The sequence below is a fragment of the Nestor notabilis genome, unplaced genomic scaffold (genome assembly GCF_000696875.1).
Source record: "Nestor notabilis isolate BGI_N333 unplaced genomic scaffold, ASM69687v1 scaffold6447, whole genome shotgun sequence".
Classification (NCBI taxonomy): domain Eukaryota; kingdom Metazoa; phylum Chordata; class Aves; order Psittaciformes; family Psittacidae; genus Nestor; species Nestor notabilis.
Genome location: NW_009936819.1, coordinates 11,469 through 30,659, shown reverse-complemented (window position 1 = coordinate 30,659; position 19,191 = coordinate 11,469). Strand labels below are relative to the sequence as shown.

The following is a 19,191-nucleotide window of genomic DNA, read 5'->3' as shown; positions in this document are numbered from 1 at the left end:
GCTCTCTAATTATACAAAGTAAGTGCTAGTAGTTGTGTTCTTGGAATTGAAAATACTCATTCATATTAATCCATGTAAAAAAGGCATTTATCATCAGGGTAAAAAACAACCTTTCTAGTACTGCCCAGTTTAAACAATCTTTGCTCATCTGCATTGGAGGCAACTAGATTAAAAACTGGGAAATAAGTGTCGTGGTTCATCTTTCTGTCTTTTCATGTCAACAGCTCTTTGACATTTTCTATCATTTAGCTAAGCCTAATCTTAAGATGAAACTCAAGTTATTCACACTTGTGCCATGCAAGAAATAACCTCTCTCCATCTCTTTACTTTACAGGCAGGAAGTTGACTGTGACATTATAGTGCACTAATACACTCCTATCAATAAAAATCTCTGCACTATCCTGGAAATCATGAAAGACAAGGGGCAGAAAAGACAAAAATGGGAAGTGCTGCTGCTGAAAATATACACAAAAGAAAGAATTTCTGAATTGGCCCCTGCTTACCTTGTCGTAATCATATTGTGAAGAACATCTGTTGTCAAATCTAAGATACAAACAGCGGGCTCCCGGGATATGGACAGTTTCTTTAAATTTATAGTTATCCCTGACAGGATGAACTGTTTCTACAGTCTTCCCAGCAGCCCAGGGAGCTGGGATCTTCAAACCCGTCAGAAAACCGGGTTCTTCTTTCTCTTCCAGCATTCTGAAATCAAAGTGAAAAATTAGTCCCAAAATTCAGCACACAGATTTCTACTATATATCCAGACATCAAACTATAAAGCACTCAAAAATCACCTCTCAGTATTGATACACAGTGACACAAAGTATGGACTCCTCATTTTAGGCATAACTACATTGAGAGAACATGCAGAACTTGAAAAGCATGCGCTCTGTACATTAGAAATAACTATGCCAAGCTCTAACCTATAAAACCTGAACTTTTCCTTATGCTTTCCAATTTCCAAATTATGGTAAATGACCTAAGTAGCACCACAGAAAAGTAAATAACATTGTATATGAATTTTAACACGATTGGTAGCATAAAAACCCCCTTCCCTTGTGGGACAGCACCCAAAACTGATTACTCTGTCATAAAGCAACACGTTTCACTGAAGCTTATGAGTTGGAGGAGGACTCAAAATAAATTCAGAGTTTTCAGACAGTTTATGGCACATTAGCTCAAGTTGTTTAATACTACAAATTCTGCAACACTGCAAATAGCAATGATAAGCATTTTTATTTAATTTAGCTGCGTGTCTCTGTTTCTAAGCAGAAGCTGTGCCTCAGCTCAAAGTGATATAGGACCTAAACGTAGGACTTAAATCATCTTCTCTATGTAAATGAAACCATTTAATATCTTTCCAATGGTTTTAATACTGTATCTCATGCTGCCAGAGCAATTTGCATTTTCTCCTGATGCCTAATTTATTGTAAGAGGAACATTTAGAATTAATTCCAAATGCTTAAGGGGAAGGAAAAAAAAAAACCCAAACCAAACCATCCCCTGTGCAAACAACCTGAAGATAGTATTAATGCAATTCTATATGCAAAAACCATTTAGAACTAATTGCCTTTTGTAAAGGGTTATCTATCTCTAAGACAGCCTTACAAACCACTACAGCTTTGCCTTTAAAAAAGAAGGAAAAATACAGCAGAGAGAGACTGCTGCTTTAAGATTTATCCCTCTGCAATGGTTAAATGAACAGCTAAGATATATTACCCCATGAAAAGTCCCAAATGTAAAGAAAATCACCTCTCGTCAGGTAAGAGCTTCCCTTTTTGTTCTGATGCACCACTGGGAGAACTGTTCAGTTCTGAGAAAACTGGAGACTGAGTTTTAAGCAGCAGTGCAGTCTGGGGCACAAAATACAATGTAGGAACACGTAAACAGTAAGTCATTTTAAGTTCTTGCTATTGAACTGTATTAACAATTACACTGGATGTTGTTATTGACAATAAATCATCACTTACCTATTGTAACAATTCAAATTTAACATTCAGCATTATCAGCTTTTGCAGCCGTTAAAGCAATTTACTTAAACTATGACCTGCAGGAAGTTGACCAAGACCTCCAGCATTTCAGAACATGCACGTCACATCCATTTTTCCTTTGTAGACAACTGCTGACACAAAAATCATACCTGACTTGTGTAAAGAACCAGCTGCACCAGCTGAGGCATCAGGGCATCAGCCATAGTCAGAGTCTGCAAATTTGGGTGCATCAGAGATGTTAGTAGGACAGGAAGCAGATGCCCAAGCATAGTAGCCTTTGTAATTTGCTCCAGGCCTTTTAATCTGTCAGGAGAATCAAGGTTTGCATAGTAACAACTGATTTCATAGAGTATCACTACTATTCTTAGTCATCTGTTTAATCTTGTAACAGGCTGTGTAAGTAGGCAATTCAAAATTCAGCAGGGAAGATTTACATTCAAGTAAAACAACAAAAAAACCCTTTATATCTTAAAAACATTACAATTTCTCCAAAGTGGAACCTAGTTTGCTGTCAACTCTTACAGACGATGTTAGACCAGAAGACAATAAAAACCAAGAGTTTAATAATCACTTAGAAAATGGTAAGCTCCCATGGGCATGGGATGAAAGTCCACATCAAACACAACTGTATTTGCTCAGTATGTGTATCAGGCTCCTAGCACACGTAGCTCAAAGTACTTGAAAAGAACCTGTATCTACAAGAATATATTTGAGCATGAAACCCAGCTGAAAGTGTCTCACAGGAATTGTCTGCTGTCAATAAACAAAACTAATCTTTCAGGCACTGAAAAGCTTAGAAACTGAAACCTGAAACATGACTGGGAGGGGGAGGTGTTTGCTTAATAAGGGTAAACGGTTCCCTGCTTTTGTTTACATCCCATTCCCAACATACATTTTAAGTGGAGGGGAGACAAGGAAGGGCAAAGTGGCTCTGTCTGGTGAAATATGCAGGACATCCCAACATCATTCAAGACTTGTAATGGATAAAATTACTAACTACAGTTCCAGTTACCTTGCTCATAAATAACATTCTAACTAAAACCTCACCAATTTGAAGTTTCTATAGATTATCAAGCTAGTAGTACTGACATACTTGGCTTACCTCTGCTCTCTGTCTGAAATGTCACTGTTTATTAGTGCTGTAGTGACTTGTTGCAGCATTTCTAAGACTTCATCACATCCTGTCAGAATTTGTGTAGCAAGAGACAAAATGCTGGTCTTCAGCTCCTAGGTACAAAAAGAGTTAAAGGATACTTAAATTCCCAGAGAATACAAAAAAAGGGCAACTGAACAAAACGATGGATTTCCAAACGAAAATAATGATAATGTGACCTGGCAGGCCTGCAGCAGTAGATTCATCCAAGACTTAAATTTGATCAATGCTAAGCCCCAAAGTGCTGGGAGAAACTAGGTGCATGTTTTACAGGATGCACATCCAGTTTCTAGAGGGAAGGAATCCCCAAGTCCAGCACAGGAGAGCGAGCTGTTAGCCAGCCAGGGTACAGCATTGGTGACAGAATGTCCTAGCAGGTATGAGGATCACTGTAGAGAGAGAAACTGAACAATGAAAACATGGGTGAATAGTGAGACAAGAAAAGTACTACAATATTTAGCATTTACTCAATGAGCCTGAACAAATAACTTCCAACCACAGCAGAATACAAGCACACAAAGTCTCAGAGTAGCAGACAAAACCAGCTCAACACCACCAGAAATTCAGAAGTCAATACCATTATAGATGAATTGTTACTGTTACAAACACTACCACACAACAAGCTGCATGCTAGGACAGATCTGGCTTCTATGAGTTCATTCCAGACTATTCCAGCAGTAACATGAAATGACACCATTTTAATAAACCTTATACCAACAAAACCACCACTGTCTGCAAATCCTGTCCTCAGTTTCGTTGCCACAAACATTATTCCTGCTATTTCAGACAACAAATGTATTAGACAGTTCTACACAAGCCTTGTAAATTAAAACTGCAAAAAAGCAGAAGCCAGGAAGGCAAACCGGAAAACCTTTCCTATTTACATCTGAAAAGTGACCACCCAAGTGCTTTGGAGAAGAGGAAGCGGGGGGTAATGTGTCCAGAAGGATTTCTGGCACGCAGACTTTTTTACTAACACATATGAATTAAAATACATTTTAAACCTCACCATACGTATATTTAGGAAATGCCTGCTCTCAGTTAACAGCCTAGAACCCAAGCTGGAATCCTGAACAGAGAACAACCGCAGACTTGAGCTGGAGAACAGGAAAAAGCTATCTACAATAAATTAACTATATCAAGAGGAAAAGAACTAACAAAACAACATAAGCAGAATGTACTGCAGAAACAAGAGGTGTCACAGGAACACTGACTGGAGAGAGCCATACTAGAATAAAACTTGGTGTTTACCTGTACCTTCAATGTCTCTCCCTGCAAGGAGCTGTCACTGTCATCATTTTCATCAGGTTTAATCAGAATAGTGTTACTGAGGAGGTGGTTCTGTACAGCCATCAGATACCGCAAACACGAAGATGCAGCCTTTAACATAAATAAGTAGAACTTTACATTATCTAAACCACTTAGCCTTGGTTCAGGCAATCCTTCTACTTTGAAGTGTAAAAGAGGAAAAAAGTTAAGGGAGAGGACAAGCAAAAGCAGAAATAATTTCCCTTAAACAGAACTTTATTTGTGGATTTAATATAAACTTGTTAGTACTATTTAAGAGAAGAAACTGGTTGCAAAACACTGCATTTTGTGAGATAACATGCAAAACATATAAAGCAGTACAATTTCATTCAATTATGTAACATTATAGTAATATTCAAGTACTATACCATTCAGTAATTCCTAAAAGATAATGCCACCATAAAGCTAAATTTAATTCACATTCCTGAAGGTGATGGTTCCACGCTACTACTCTTCCCCATCCTCCTGCATCTCTCCCGCCCCAGTGCTGGGATGCAGGCTCACCTGCCTTTGCCCTCAGCAAGCTCAGAGAGCTGATCCTGCTCAACACATCTGTGCATACTTTTATCGTTAAATAATGTCAACTTTTTGTCTGTAAATGATAATCCTTTCTGCTTGTTTGAATCATTATACACAACTGCAGAAAGAGTTTGGTTTTTAAGTTGTTGTAATGCTTGAGGACCGAGATACACAAATTACCTTTAAATTCCAACAGCTACCAGAGCAATTGGGAAATATATCCACATGTAATCCTGGTTTAGCATTACTGTACAATTTGCTTTGCTGTAAGAAACTCTTTCTTCCTTCCCTGCACAGCATTAACAAAAGAATCTTTTCCTGTATTTGTTAAGACACACAAGTATAGAAGTTTCACCTCTACACGCTCAGTGAAGATGATAGATTTAAGGAGGAAAAGAAGCCAAAGGCAAACATACTTTGATCGAAATACATTTTACTTACAGGCACAGTTGAAAGAAGCTTTTGAAAATCATCTTTAGATACAGTTTGGCACTTGGTGATTAAGACACAAGATTCTCGGACAACAATCTTGAGAATGTAGTGCAAAAGCTCATCATTTAGTCTTCAAAAAATGCAAGAAAGATGTAAAATGTTAACAGTCTAATTACAGCATATTTTGATTAGCTCGTCTCAGAAGTCTCTGCAAGCTGCAGCACTAATCACGTGAAACCAAAACAAATACCTGTTCAACTTGAGATTCAGACACAAAGAAAACCAAGTCTGAAATGTTAAACAACAATCACTGCAAGTCATTTCCTGCACTGTGCTGATATAAATCAATGACTTCTAATGACACCTAAAAAAAAAAAGAGATTCCTCCCAACTTGAAAAGGTACTTGAGACTGACAGTTTTACTGCTGGAAAGCCACCTAATGTAGTGATACGGGGAGCAGTGTCATCATACCACACTTATGAATTATCATTGACATTTACTGTATACATGATAAGTAGCAGAGAATCCGAACCTACATCTGAGTACAGAAGCCTCCAAAATTTCCCCTAAAATGTCCAACCTCTCTCTCCTTTGTCCTAATGAAATTCTACCCATTCCAGACACAAGGACAGGATTTCAGGGCACACTGCCAGTAAGATAACAAGCAATTTCAGCAGAATTTTATGCAAGATTACCTAAAGCAAGTAACAGAAGTATTATATATGGGGAGAAAGTGGAACATATTGTTGCATTTTACCTATAGTGATCATCATCTTCACTTCCAAATCTGTTGTTCTGAAGCTGTTCAGCTAAATTAGTCAGGATAACATCACGGAGTTGAGAGAGACCACTATTTCTCTCTCCTAAAATGGAATGCAAAAACTTTGGCAAAACAGCATTTTACAGAATTAATTTCTTCTTATTTCCTCACATATCTTGCTTAATATATGCTACTTCTCAGAAATTATGTTATTATCAGCACAACCCAATTCCCTGTTGATATCACCGCCTGTTGAAACTTACACTGCACACAGCACTGTTTTACATTCCAAAGACTCTGATGCACAAACACTCTTCTATGAAGTAACATATTACTGTGCAACAGCTGCTTCTAAGCCCAGACTCCCATTTCATGGTGAATGCAAGTAGAGCATTACTCTTTCAGTAAGGATTAAAATTACCAACTGCCATGGGTAACGCTAACTGCTAACTAGATATTCTAAAATACAGCCTGGACAGGAAACATAACTAATAGTGACAAAAGAGAACTTTAATCCTTTTCCATTTCAAACAGCTGCCAGATTGAGACCAACTTCCCTTTTCTACGCCTCATCTACATTTGCCCACATAGTCACTCAGAAGGAGCTTCAGAATTTGAAGCATTCTGTAATTTCCTAGAAGTATTTTCACTCTCTGTTTTCAATTACAAAAAAGCCACCCACACTTTCACATGTCAAGAAGACATTCTCACCTTCAGTTAAGACTAATTTCAATAAATTATTGATTTCTGCTTCTCCAGGATACAGGATATTTAAACCAGAGCTAAAGAAAAAAATAAAACAGTGTATTACTTAACGCATGTAAAAGCGAACAAAATCATTTCAATCAACATGTGAAAAATGGCCTTACTATCTGATGTAACATTTAGAACCACCACGTAACAGCTTCTTCCAACTGAGAAAGGCATCCTCCATGTTTTAGCATTTATATTAGTCATAAAATAAGCAGCTGCTTTTCCAGAAAAAGCTTGGAATCAGCTATATTTTATTGTTGTGGCGCCAAAGCTTCTTCCAGAGCTATTTGCTCGCCCCTGAGAAACTCCACATTAATCACTGTATATATGACAGCACAACCATTTTTTCTAGAAATGGACAGATGTCAGAAACAATGGATGATGGCTTAAAAGAACACCTCGACTCTGGTGATGGGGAAGGAGCTGTGGCTTATCTGTGGTAAGAACAATGGAAATGCAAGATGATAAGCAAGAAGTCACTACTGTTGCAGTTTTATACTTACTAAAGACTGGCTCTTTATAGAAGTCTTAGCTAAGCAGAAGATTCTAGAACTAGTGTTTTAGAAACAACACAGCCATGCACAAATACTCCTTCTGGAGATACTTTTCCGCTCTAACTTGTGATGAACTTCGTCCTTTCTACATGAATTACCACATCAAGATAGGAGAACACAATAACTTAAAAGGAGTACTTCGTGACTGTCTGGAGCATTGAAAGTATTGTGCAGACTTTCTCTTCTGTCCTTGTCCCCCTTTCTTTTTGAATAACACTCTCATAGAAAGAAAACTGGTAAGTTTTTCAGCTTCACACTGAGAGCAGAGATTTGCAGCTTCCCTCCCTCTGGCTCACGCTGACCAACTTGTGACACAAACATCAGGAAGAGTTTCCATACATTGCAACCTAAGTTTGAGGTTTCTGTTGGTATTGGAATCCTCCAGTGAGAAAACAGGAGGAAGGAGATATTACCTAACCCCCACCTCTGATTTTTTTACAAGTAACTGGAGGACATAGGGTTAAACACAGGGAAAATGCAGCAGCTGTCCATAGAGTTGACAGGATACTCATTTCCCTGTCAAAAGGCGAGACCTTGACAATGCCAGGTAATCATCCTGAAGATATGCCATTTTTCTTCACTCACAGTTGCATAAAGCCACTGAAATTTGGAATGTCGTGATTCACGCAAAAAAATGCAGGTTGATCTTCAGAAGATTTTGTTCTCAACCTTTGGAGCACTTCCCACTTGAAAGCAGATTATATTTGTACTTAGGATGTTTGAGACAGCATTCCTTGTCCTTGAGATTTGCATTATCTCATTTTCGTGATACACAATCACACTTTTTGCTCGCTTCCCTGTACTTAGTCATGCTGCTGTTTTGACAAGCCAGAGAAAGGAAATTACACAGCATCAGGTTCAAGAGATGCAGTCACTAAAACGATGTGGAGCTAAAGCAACCAGCCTGTTTAAGTGTTTGATGACCCGGTGTATCAGCCCAGACACATAATGCCCACCCTTCTGCCTAAACAGATTCCTGTTTTCTAAAGATAAACCTGAATTTGTCAAGCGATTCTTGTGCTTTTCCCTGGGCCTTCAATCTTACAGCATTCCTCAAGTCTTATTTGTTCATTCTACTTCCTTTTACACTCCTTTTGTTTAGGAGAGTTTTAGTATTGTCGCTTGAAACACAGTACAGCAGCTGACAACAGTAGCTTTGCCTATTCCAGACCACCAATAAACTCTGTGAGCTAACAGCGGAAGTCATTCAGGCCATCACTTTGCTTTAATTAAATTATTATAATAAACATTAAAAAAATCCCTAAAGAAATCCAATAAAAAACAAAAAATGAGAAGAATGGAAAGTAATTACTACCTGTTCTTTCACTGTCATCATGACAAACACATTGTATTTCCCTTCTTCCACAGATAAAAATCATAATAATTTTATCATACGATGTCAACCTTAATTTCATCGTATTAAACTGCTGAATACAGGTTGAATATTCATTGTTATAGCATTTTCAAGTACTCTAAAATCTGAGTTTAATTTGACAAAACAGATACTTACCTAATAGCTAGGCAAACCTCCTTCTGGATTTCAGAGCAAATCTGATCCCTTGGTGCCATCAGTAATTGCCAAAGCAACAGGCCAGACCTTCTAACAATATCTCTGTTTCTTTCAGTTTGTGGGCTGAAGAAAAATTTAAAAACCACCTAAGGAAGATTAAACACCACAATATTAAAACCTTAAATATTGCTTATTAATATTATTATTAAATATTAATTCATTTCTGCAGTCAGTTTCTCAAACTATTTGTCCAGGTCACTAGAAATCAGAGTCAGAAACTGATGATGGGTGTATAAGATACTGCAAAGCCACCGCTAAGTCAATCTCCATTCAACTGAATGCAATGAAGAAAAAAAGAAACCCTAAGAAAATCAAGAGGCTGCCTGTAATCTAAACAACTTCTTTTTTCCCCTCAACTGTTGTGAAGTACATTTAAGTGCCCTTGTACCTGAAAGACAACAAGGATGCAGCGTATTATGCAGGTATCTCCATTGACCATAGCTTTTTCCATAATGTCACAAATGCTGCTGAGGTGATGTGCTTCAATTGGATGCTGCTTGCCCAAAAAATTTGTTATGGGAAGGTTGTTGCTGGCCGCGAGCAGGTTGAGTTGGTGGATACACATGGCACCAACATGGTGCAGTAACTGGTTAATAACCTCATTTGTGCTTGTTGCATCCCCTAGAAGAGGAAAAGCAGTTTTAACACTACTACAAACAGACTATAACACTAGTATTTGCTTCTACAATGCAAGATACCATTATCATCATCATCATCTCTAACTTCAGGACACCCGTCCACAAGACAAAGGAATTAACCACTTTTTTAATGCGCTAAAGGTAGCAAGAATCTGGAAAGTTACAAACACATCTTGGTTTTTGCTTTTTCCTTTCTTAAAGCAAAGATAAACCATGACCAGTATTTCTAAACACCTCTTAGAGAATGAGTTCAGCTTTTGACCCAGTTTCAGAAGGTAGTTTCTATATACTTTTTCTATGATAATGGTACATTTCAATTCCACTTTGTAGAAAATGCTGACCTGTAGGTTTACTCACCTTTGGGTTCTGTAATGACATGACTCACTCCCAGCCTCTGACAGACACAGTGGAATGCCTGGTTCCCAGGATTACACCACTGATCAATGTAGTCATTGGAGCATGTCCATATCATGTTATTCATAGTATCATAACAGGCACCTGAGAAAAGGAAAATATTCTGCATGTCAAATTTCAGGACATTTGTTATAAAACCAGACTAATGTATTTTTAAAGCAGACAGAAATCCAAACTATTTGCTGTCAAGGTTCTCTGGCACGACAGCAATTTAGTAACAACGCTTTGGAATGAAAAACGTGAAATGGAGATTCCTTAACAAAGGAATGAAACAAATGCACATCCCTTTTGCTGTTTTGAGTGTACAACAGCATCTGCTTCAGGTAAATACTCCAGTGCTCATTATTTATAAGTACATATCCTACATTATCCCTCCACCACTGATCATGCACTGCCACAGTGCATAAACTAAAGGTAGACGAGCCTGGCATCAGATACCAGTAACTGCTAGAAAATACAGAGAACAAAGTTTACTATCTATTTTACTGCATTGACATTTAAGCACCTTAGAACTTCTTTTAAAGGCCTTGTGGTAATAAAACTGACAGTTTGCAGGTCCAGCTGTCAACAAAGTTTTAAGCTGAGAGACTCATCTCTGGAAAAGCTCAAAGCCTACGAACACCAGCAGGTCCAAAACAGCAAAAGGAAAGGGATGAGTGGATTATAGACAGGACCGTTCCATGACAGAGGCCATTTACCATACTTTAAAAGTTCACAACTAACCTATTTCTCCACGTTTCAAGTGACTGAAGTAAATCTCCAGTAACAGCAGCTAACAGGTTAACATACAATTATACCTATCCCTACCTAGAGTTTAGAATATTATTTAAAACTATTTATCTCATGACAAACATCTTTCCAGCCAAGATGCATTTATGTATTCTCAAACATAGAGATAAGATACTCAAAACTTTGTAGCACCTTAAGACATAAGCAGAATACTAAAAAACTAAATCAGACTTCTTTCAGGATTCTTTTCTGCTGCAGAAAACACTTTCCTTGAGTTTGTGCAGCTGAAGCTGCATAAGCAAGACACTGGTAATTCCTTCAGGGAAGTCTGAAGTCCCAAAAATGTTATATTTACAAATTTCACCATAGACATGAAACCCCACCACCTGCTGAGCTGCTTAATGCTCAGTAAAACCCACAGTTTACAGTCTAAGGGTTGGATATGTCTAGTTCTGAAATATCCTTAGAAAAGAGTTCTACTTCTTACCAAGCCCTGGAACTAGAGCACCACGTCCAAGTGAACTTCCTGCAGCATCAATGAGATCTGCTCTGCTTGTGAACTGCCCATCCGAAATGTTGAACACCAAGCTGGAGGCAAGAACTAAACAGAACAAAGTCTCCAATCAATTCCTGAGAAGTTTATTGTATTTCAGAAAGCCAAGGACTCAACATGTGCCACAAATGGGTCCCCACTTACTTTTTAAAGATGACAGAGCACTTGTTCCTCCAAAGAGCGAGCGTGTTGCTGAACTGCCTGATCCACCTGGGGGTGGGACCAGCATCACCAAGTATGTTCCACATGTGTATATTGGAGTCTTCCTTAACATCTTCAGTGGCAGCCCACAGCTAGTGTTTGCAGCTGAAACAGTCAACAGCACAATGTGGTATTTCTTTGTAACATTAAGAAAAACCATATCACAATTACAGGCAGCAAACAAGGCAGTTTCTGTTTAGGGCTTCAAATAAATCATTATGGAAATTCATTTAAGCTGAATTTTGCAGCATTTAGAAATTGCTTTAAGAGGTTGTATACAGGGGTGGCCTCAATCCCACACATTCAGCATCAATCCCCAGGAAGATACAAACAATTACCCAGGTTATTTAACTAAAGAGAACAAGTTAAACATTTAAAAAGACAGCAAGCTCTTGCTTCCAAACCTGGAAAATCAGAACCTAAGTTTCAGTATAAACAAAACTGTTTTCAGAATTCTATGATGATAAACATATTGAAAGCAGCATCTTAGAGCCAAATAATCTTTTAAGATAAAGAGATCATTTGAGATTCACTACGCATTTACTATTTTAAGTTCTCCTGTTCCACATGAAACATATACAGTCATAATGATCTAGCTCTTGTGACAGCCCATCAACACTTCTGAGCACTGACTAAAGAATTAGCCAAGAATAACCACTTACTCTCTTCTGTAGCACTCTAGTTGTTAACTGGCAAAACACAGCCTTTAAAATAGATCTTCAAGCTAATTCTTTGCCAGTTTCCCCTGTAAGCATATCTATTTCCTGTGTAATTTATTTTTATGGAAATACCTTTAATTGTTTGAAATTGAAAGCAAACTCATGTACATATGAAGGGAGAAGTAATTCAGGATAAACTGAATAAAATCTTATCTTAAGACAAATCTTACACAGCTCCAGATCATTCTGAAAGCCATCAACGCTGTTCATTCAGGAGTCCCTAATTAACTTGGGTAGTTTCAGAAAGCCCATAAAGAATACCCAAACATTGTGCAGATTACCTCAAAGGCAAAATTACCTCCAATTTATAACATTCAACTTCCTTGTGAAACAAGTTTCATTTCCTAAACCGCAGTCTCTTTTTACCTAACAATGAGAAGCCCAGTTGAACTGCCAGCACAGAAATACAATTAACAGTTTGATACCAGTTTCATCAAATGTGGCATAAACCAGTCCTATAATTGAATACATGGGGAAAAAGTGCTACAAGCATTCTGCTTGTTTTCCATCCTTACACTTTTCTCACAATGCCTAATTTAGCAAAGGGACTTATAATTCAAGCATTAAGCAAATACTGCATATTTCAAACACTTGTTTGGGGAAAAAATGCACAGTTTTTATCACATGTCTTAAGATATGTGACATATATTATTAGAACTGATACTATACATTAAGAAACAAACCATGAAATGTTACCGAGAGTCAGTAAAACCTTTTCTGACCTGCTTGGTCCTCTTTCAATGTATTGGAGATTGTAGAGCCAGTGAGGGCAGCCAGTGTTGCTGACGGGGAGGCCCTGTACCTCGACAGCCTACTCAGCAGCATCTCATTTATACTCTTTGCAGACTCACCCTCTTTTCTCATTAATATAATTCGCTCCTGTAGAGGATTTGCTATGCATATGCCATTTTCTACCTATTAAAATGAAGAAAAAAAACTTTTAGATACTGAAATCGATAGGAGACAGATTACCTTAACTGAACAGTAAAACTGAGCAACACAACATATCAAGTAGGGATAGAAACTTAAATCCTGCTGTCAAAATTTCTTGCAGAAAAAGTGTCATGAAAGCTAGACAGATGAGTATGTGTTGTTTGCAATTCTGTGGTTCAACAGAGTGTCTTCTATTTGGTCTGTCCCTAAAGACAGAACTGCTTGTCATAAGATTAAATTTATTTATGGAACTCAGCTTAAAAAAATTTAACTCTCCTGTATTTTCTTAGTGATGTTTCACTGGCAAGTTTTGTAAAAGGCCTTTAAATCATCTGCCAGACAAAAACTGTAACTGATTATTTTCTTAGACCGCATGATGATGATGTTTCATTGTCAAATAAAACATACACAAATGCATGCACATATGTGTAAATATACACATATACAAGCCATCGAGAGAAAAGGGAGTTCAAACTATTGACACATTTCTCCAGACTTAGTATTTTGAACTGCATTTGGCTGTACACTAAAGCCAATGACTGTCACACAACATAAAAGACTGTACTAAGTTATAAAATGCAGTGTAAAGGAAACAACTGTATTTGGAACTTGTTGGGCCTGATTAGCTTTTATCACAATGCAGCAGATCCACAATAAACAATGTTTTAAATCCTAATTCACTGAATTACTGCCTCAGCATAAAATTTAATTGCTAATTATAATAAAATACATTTTATGTTACAATTCATATTGCTAAATATGATAGCTGTATGTCCTCTGAAGACAGAATTGAACAATACACCTTCTGTTCAGTTAAAACTCATTTTGTTTTTACATTACAAACAACTATCCAGATCACACATATCAATATTCAGACCTAATATGTTGATTTGAAAATCCTAATACTGAATTAAGCAGGAGTGATGCTACTGATTCCAGAGTCAGAAAACACATAAATGTGCTTACTATTAGTTCAAAAATATCCATAAAGACAGAGTGGCCTTTTGGTGTTTTTTCATTGAGGCTTGCAGGAGACCAAATCCAGTAGAAATATGTGCCATCTGAAGAAAGATGTACTGTTGTCATAGTGCTGCCAACCGGGAAGTGATTTACTGGCATTGGAATTATCTGACAGACCTATGAGACAGAGAGCATCTTAACGGTTCTTATGGTGAAGTTTGTTCTTAAAAGTATTAATAATGTACTTGAAAATAAATAAATCAATCAAGATCAAGTGCAGTTAGTCCAGAAGAGGCTTATTATTGGACATCATAGTACTATTGCACGTATATTACAAAGAGCTATGCTATAATGTTTGCCAAATGAATCTACTGCATACAAACCAGCTTATGTATCTAAATATTTAACGTATCTAAAAGTAAAAGGATCATCTCCTTTCCAATGACTGAGAGCATACCTACAGTACCCTATGGAAAATCTACATGCTAAAGTGTTATCTACATTCTGCAACTTCTCTGAAACATCACTTGGAACTGAAAGAAAAGGGGAATCCAAACATTCTCAGTTTCAGGAAACACACAATAATGTATATATCCAGCCTTAAAACCATGGCAGGAAAAACCCCTAAGCAGCAAACTATCCATTTTTACAAAGGATGACAGTTTATCCACAAAACACAATTAGATCAGAAACAATACCTGAAGTCTGTTACAGTAGAAGAACAATGAGCTGTTCAGGAAGATCATGTTTTCAGTTCAAATCAAAGTCCATTTTGCTATTGTTTTATAACGTGACCATGTAATATTCTACCTCTTACAATACCACTGTAATACAGTACAGCCTAAGTCTGTATATCCATATATATACATGTGTGTATACACATATATACACATTAACACACGGAAACAGAGCAATGTCTACAACATAACTCACAAGTTCTATCATGCAACACTTTCAATGCAGAGTTGTAAAAAGGCACTTTCACAAAGTAAAAAGAAGAAACTTCAAAGATAAAACTAATTAAACCTAGAAATGATTGTGACTCATTAAGAACATTTTCTTACTCTAACTCGGCAATGAACTGTTCCTTTTACCTGAAGGGTATGCTGATCCACAACCTGGAAAAGGGAGTGAGGCTTATTATCAAAAGAGACGGGCCGATGAAGAAGTTTGCTGTTGCCAAAAGCAACCCACCCGCTCTCCAGCTCCTCATTACGGCAGTACACAAAACCTCTGGCAAAAAAAGTAGGATATTAAAACCCTTCAAAAATCCTGTGCTGGTTGTTTTGCTTTCCTAGAACAACTCAGAACCACATTCTTGAACTTTGACTGAACTTGAATTCAAGTCAGCATAAGGCAGTAATTTCTGTTGTAAAAGACTTGAGGCATATGAAAGCCTCATGACTTCCAAGCAATAAAGCAGCAAGAAGGTTCAGTGAGTCACATCTGCACTCATTAATATAATGAATGACATAATTAGAAAACAAATACTTACAAATTCAGCAATTGTACAACTATAAATAAAAAGGTCATTAAACTAATCTAGAGTATAACCCTCTCAGCAACCCCTGTACCACACATTAAAAAAATTGAAATCTAAAATACTAGTGTCCTGGTGCTATATAGTAGCTATTCAACTAATACACTTCTTTGCAGGAGGTTGGATTAAATGGCCTCCAGACATCCCTTTCAACCTGATTTATTCTACAGTTCTAGAGAAAACATACTCAAGAACTTCAGATGAGAAAACCAAACATTAAAATAGGATTTAATGCAAATGCACAACATGCCCCAGTCTTGTTACATCCAACCTGAGAGGTTTCCCAAAACAATAGCTACAGAATAGTAAATACTCAACTGCCACTTACCGCAAAGTACCATGTAATCCAGATCCTAATTTACTTATTCCTCTGCCCACTGAATTAGTTGTATAAAGATAGAGCCCATCTGCTGCAAGACAGCGCCCTAAGTCTGCATCTGAAATGGGGAGAAAGAACAGAGCGAGACCACCGCTGTAACACACAGGGCTGGGAATTCGCCACGGTCATTACGTTGCTGCTGCAGCAGCTACCACAGCAACTGAAACCCAGCAGATGCTCCTGACAGGTCATTATCAAGGGGTCAGAGCCATTTTTTTAATGCTGAATTTATTATTCCATGTTCTAAGAGCTATTTGTGAGCTAAGAGTCAAAGTCCTTCCTTTTTACAGTGGTTTCTTTACATTTCTTTCAAGCCTTGCAGAGGTGCCCGAATTATGCCTCACTCACATGAATACTAGGGCTATTTAAATCTCCTGCTGTTGCCAAATAAACTTAACAAGAAGTAGGTGCCAGTCACTCAGCTTCTCTTTTGAGATAACAAATGACATTAGCTCTGTTTTCGCATGATTCAAACGTATGTCATCCATTTCCAAACACTTTATTTTTCCCATGTTGTGTTCTCATTTCACTGTTGAAGACCCATCTTTGAGCATTATGGCCAAAGCTGCTGTAAAAAACTCCAGTAAGTTTGAACTTGTCTTTTCTGCACGCTATTCAAAACTGTAACTACAGTAGGAAGTAGACTGTAACACCCAACTGTGCTCAGGAACACAGGACTACTCAAACAAAGTAATTTCAGGTGGAAAATTCCTTTAAATAGAAAGCAACTTGAGCATTTGCTATTAAATGCCTTCAGAATGATGTAAAGGAGCAGAAGACAATTCTCTTTGGCTTTTGCAACAGGTAATGCTGTTCAGAACTCAGAACTGGCAGCAAGATGAAATACAAGCAAGACTTCTGACTGTGCAAGCCTTCCTGCTTGGGGCCACTGGTAGGACACACTGTGAGGAAGGAATAACCTAATATTGAACCTTGATCTAATTTCTGATCCAACTCTGTGCTTCTCTTAGAGCTAGCAAACAGACCCTTCCACTTCTGAACACTGTTAAATTAAGACAAAGAGTATTTCAAACATAGCTTTGTCACTCACAAAGTAATTATTAACAACGAAGATGGGGCTCAAGCCCAGTCAACCTATTTAAGTTCATGGAATCTGAACAGTCAGCAGGTAAAAAGAAAAATATCTTGTCCCTCTCACAGCAAAAAAAGCATCTTCAAAACATAGATGTCAACAATAAATTTGCAGATAGCCTAAAATGACAGCTCAGATTTGTAAATTCCTATGGCTTGCATTAAACTTTATGAGATGTCATCAAAGCTTGAACTAGTGCTTTTATAGTAATGTGAACTTTCTTACTTAGTGCAAAAATAGCAAGCAAACAAAACAGTAAAACCTGAGAATTAATTCAAGGAAAGAAACAGAATTGAAGGCATATAAAAAAAAAAGAAAAAAAAAGGAACATACAAAACAGATAGAACCAAAACAAAAGTAGAACAGGGGAAGAGGGGGGGGAAAAAAAAGCCATGAATTTGAACTTCTGAAAATAAACATACTCTGCCAATGATAACCAGCTACTCAATACAGACAGGACAAAGAAATTACACTTACTTAGAGATAATGAGTGGATAATACCCAAACTCAGTTTGACCTCTGCCAAACTCCCCCTGAAGTCAGGGAGGGTCACTGTACCTGCAGCTTTTCATTGTTTCCTACAACCTGATTACTGGACAACTTAACATAGCACCTGATCTTCAGCAAACAAAAAGCAAGGTTTTCAGAACCCCATTATCTTGTAATTAAAATCCAAAACATTACACTATATTATCACTGATGCACCAGACTTCAGATTTTAGCCTCTTAATTTTAATATAAAATTAAGCTGAACTTTCAGAAAGCAAACCACTCATTCACATATCCAGTTAGATTAAGTGAGTGAAAACAGGTATGGCAAACCAAACTAAACAATTTAATCCTCCTGTTAATGGGGTCCATGTTTTCAAAGCTTCAGTTCTGAATGTGCAGACTAAGACAACAAAGTCTTAGGTAGCTGCTGCCCTCCCTTCTCATTATATCTCAGGCTTCAAGGCATCGACACACCTGTGATGCCCAGTTCTCTCTACAGATGGTTGTTTAAACCCTTCAGCTTTCAGGCATTTGCTATGTACTGCACTTGCTTTTACATCCAACAGGAAAGGAGAAATCCTTTCCAATTCTAAAGCTTTACACTAATTTTTAAACAGTTATCCCCATTAAAAGCATCTTGACCTCTCCTGCTAATACTGACGGGCATGAAATAGTTCACCTTTACTTTCACTGCTGGAACTACTGTTGGCATCAGGTGCAGGTAACATGTCTTCAAAGCCCCACGACACAATATGCTTTCCACCAAGCAAACAAGAGGGTGATCCAGGTCCTCCCTCCAAAAGCAACAACCTTTAAGCAGAAAATAAAATAAGATGCATAGAGAACAGTGACAGCAAAAGTTAAGACAAAGATATATTTTAAGCAATTATTCGGTCAGAGTTCATTTAAAGGAATCATCAATATTTAATTAAAAAATAAGAACTTCACACCCAAAAAACAATTAGTAGATACTTTTAGATTTGACTTTCTTATGTCCTTCTGCAATGGACTAAATTTTGACCTTTTCTAGAGCTTTCAATAACTCTAAGGCCTTTTAATCACACTGAAAGACATTCATCTGTAAATGTACCCACATTTTTAGAGCTGATGTAAAAGTGCTACAGTTACAAAAGTTGCTACAAACCTGTACAATACATCAGCCACAGGCAAGGAACCCAGATCAGTCTGTTTCTGTAATAGATGCACTGTATGAACAAAGGTTTTCAGCGACCCTCTAAAAGGATAAGAAAAACATGAATTAAAGATGTCTATTGAAACAAGACTGAATACACACAGACAACAGCATCTATGTAGAATATCATATCCAGTACCAGAAAGAGAGAACATCCAAGATACACCATCAAGCTTCTTTTCTAATTTGCATTTCTTTTCTGGATGATTTTCATTCTTTTGTGGAGGAAGTGAAAAGAGGAAGAGAGGGTAACACAAAGGAAGAGTGCTGGTGAATTGCTTGTCTAAATCGTTATCTTTTTGGGAAA

The 19,191-nt window shown here is 37.5% G+C and overlaps 1 protein-coding gene across 1 annotated transcript in view; it reads right to left on the bottom strand.

Moving 5' to 3' along the window:
• Positions 1 to 19,191, bottom strand: part of HECTD4 (HECT domain containing E3 ubiquitin protein ligase 4) — a 59,113-nt gene that overhangs the window by 37,331 nt on the left and 2,591 nt on the right. The window contains 19 exon segments of the mRNA XM_010018542.1: positions 504 to 702; positions 1,753 to 1,853; positions 2,141 to 2,294; positions 3,094 to 3,218; positions 4,396 to 4,524; positions 5,413 to 5,533; positions 6,162 to 6,267; positions 6,876 to 6,946; positions 8,982 to 9,127; positions 9,430 to 9,662; positions 10,037 to 10,177; positions 11,310 to 11,423; positions 11,520 to 11,681; positions 13,018 to 13,210; positions 14,195 to 14,365; positions 15,283 to 15,421; positions 16,057 to 16,165; positions 18,372 to 18,502; positions 18,837 to 18,926. Coding sequence (XP_010016844.1) covers positions 504 to 702; positions 1,753 to 1,853; positions 2,141 to 2,294; positions 3,094 to 3,218; positions 4,396 to 4,524; positions 5,413 to 5,533; positions 6,162 to 6,267; positions 6,876 to 6,946; positions 8,982 to 9,127; positions 9,430 to 9,662; positions 10,037 to 10,177; positions 11,310 to 11,423; positions 11,520 to 11,681; positions 13,018 to 13,210; positions 14,195 to 14,365; positions 15,283 to 15,421; positions 16,057 to 16,165; positions 18,372 to 18,502; positions 18,837 to 18,926 — 2,635 coding nt within the window.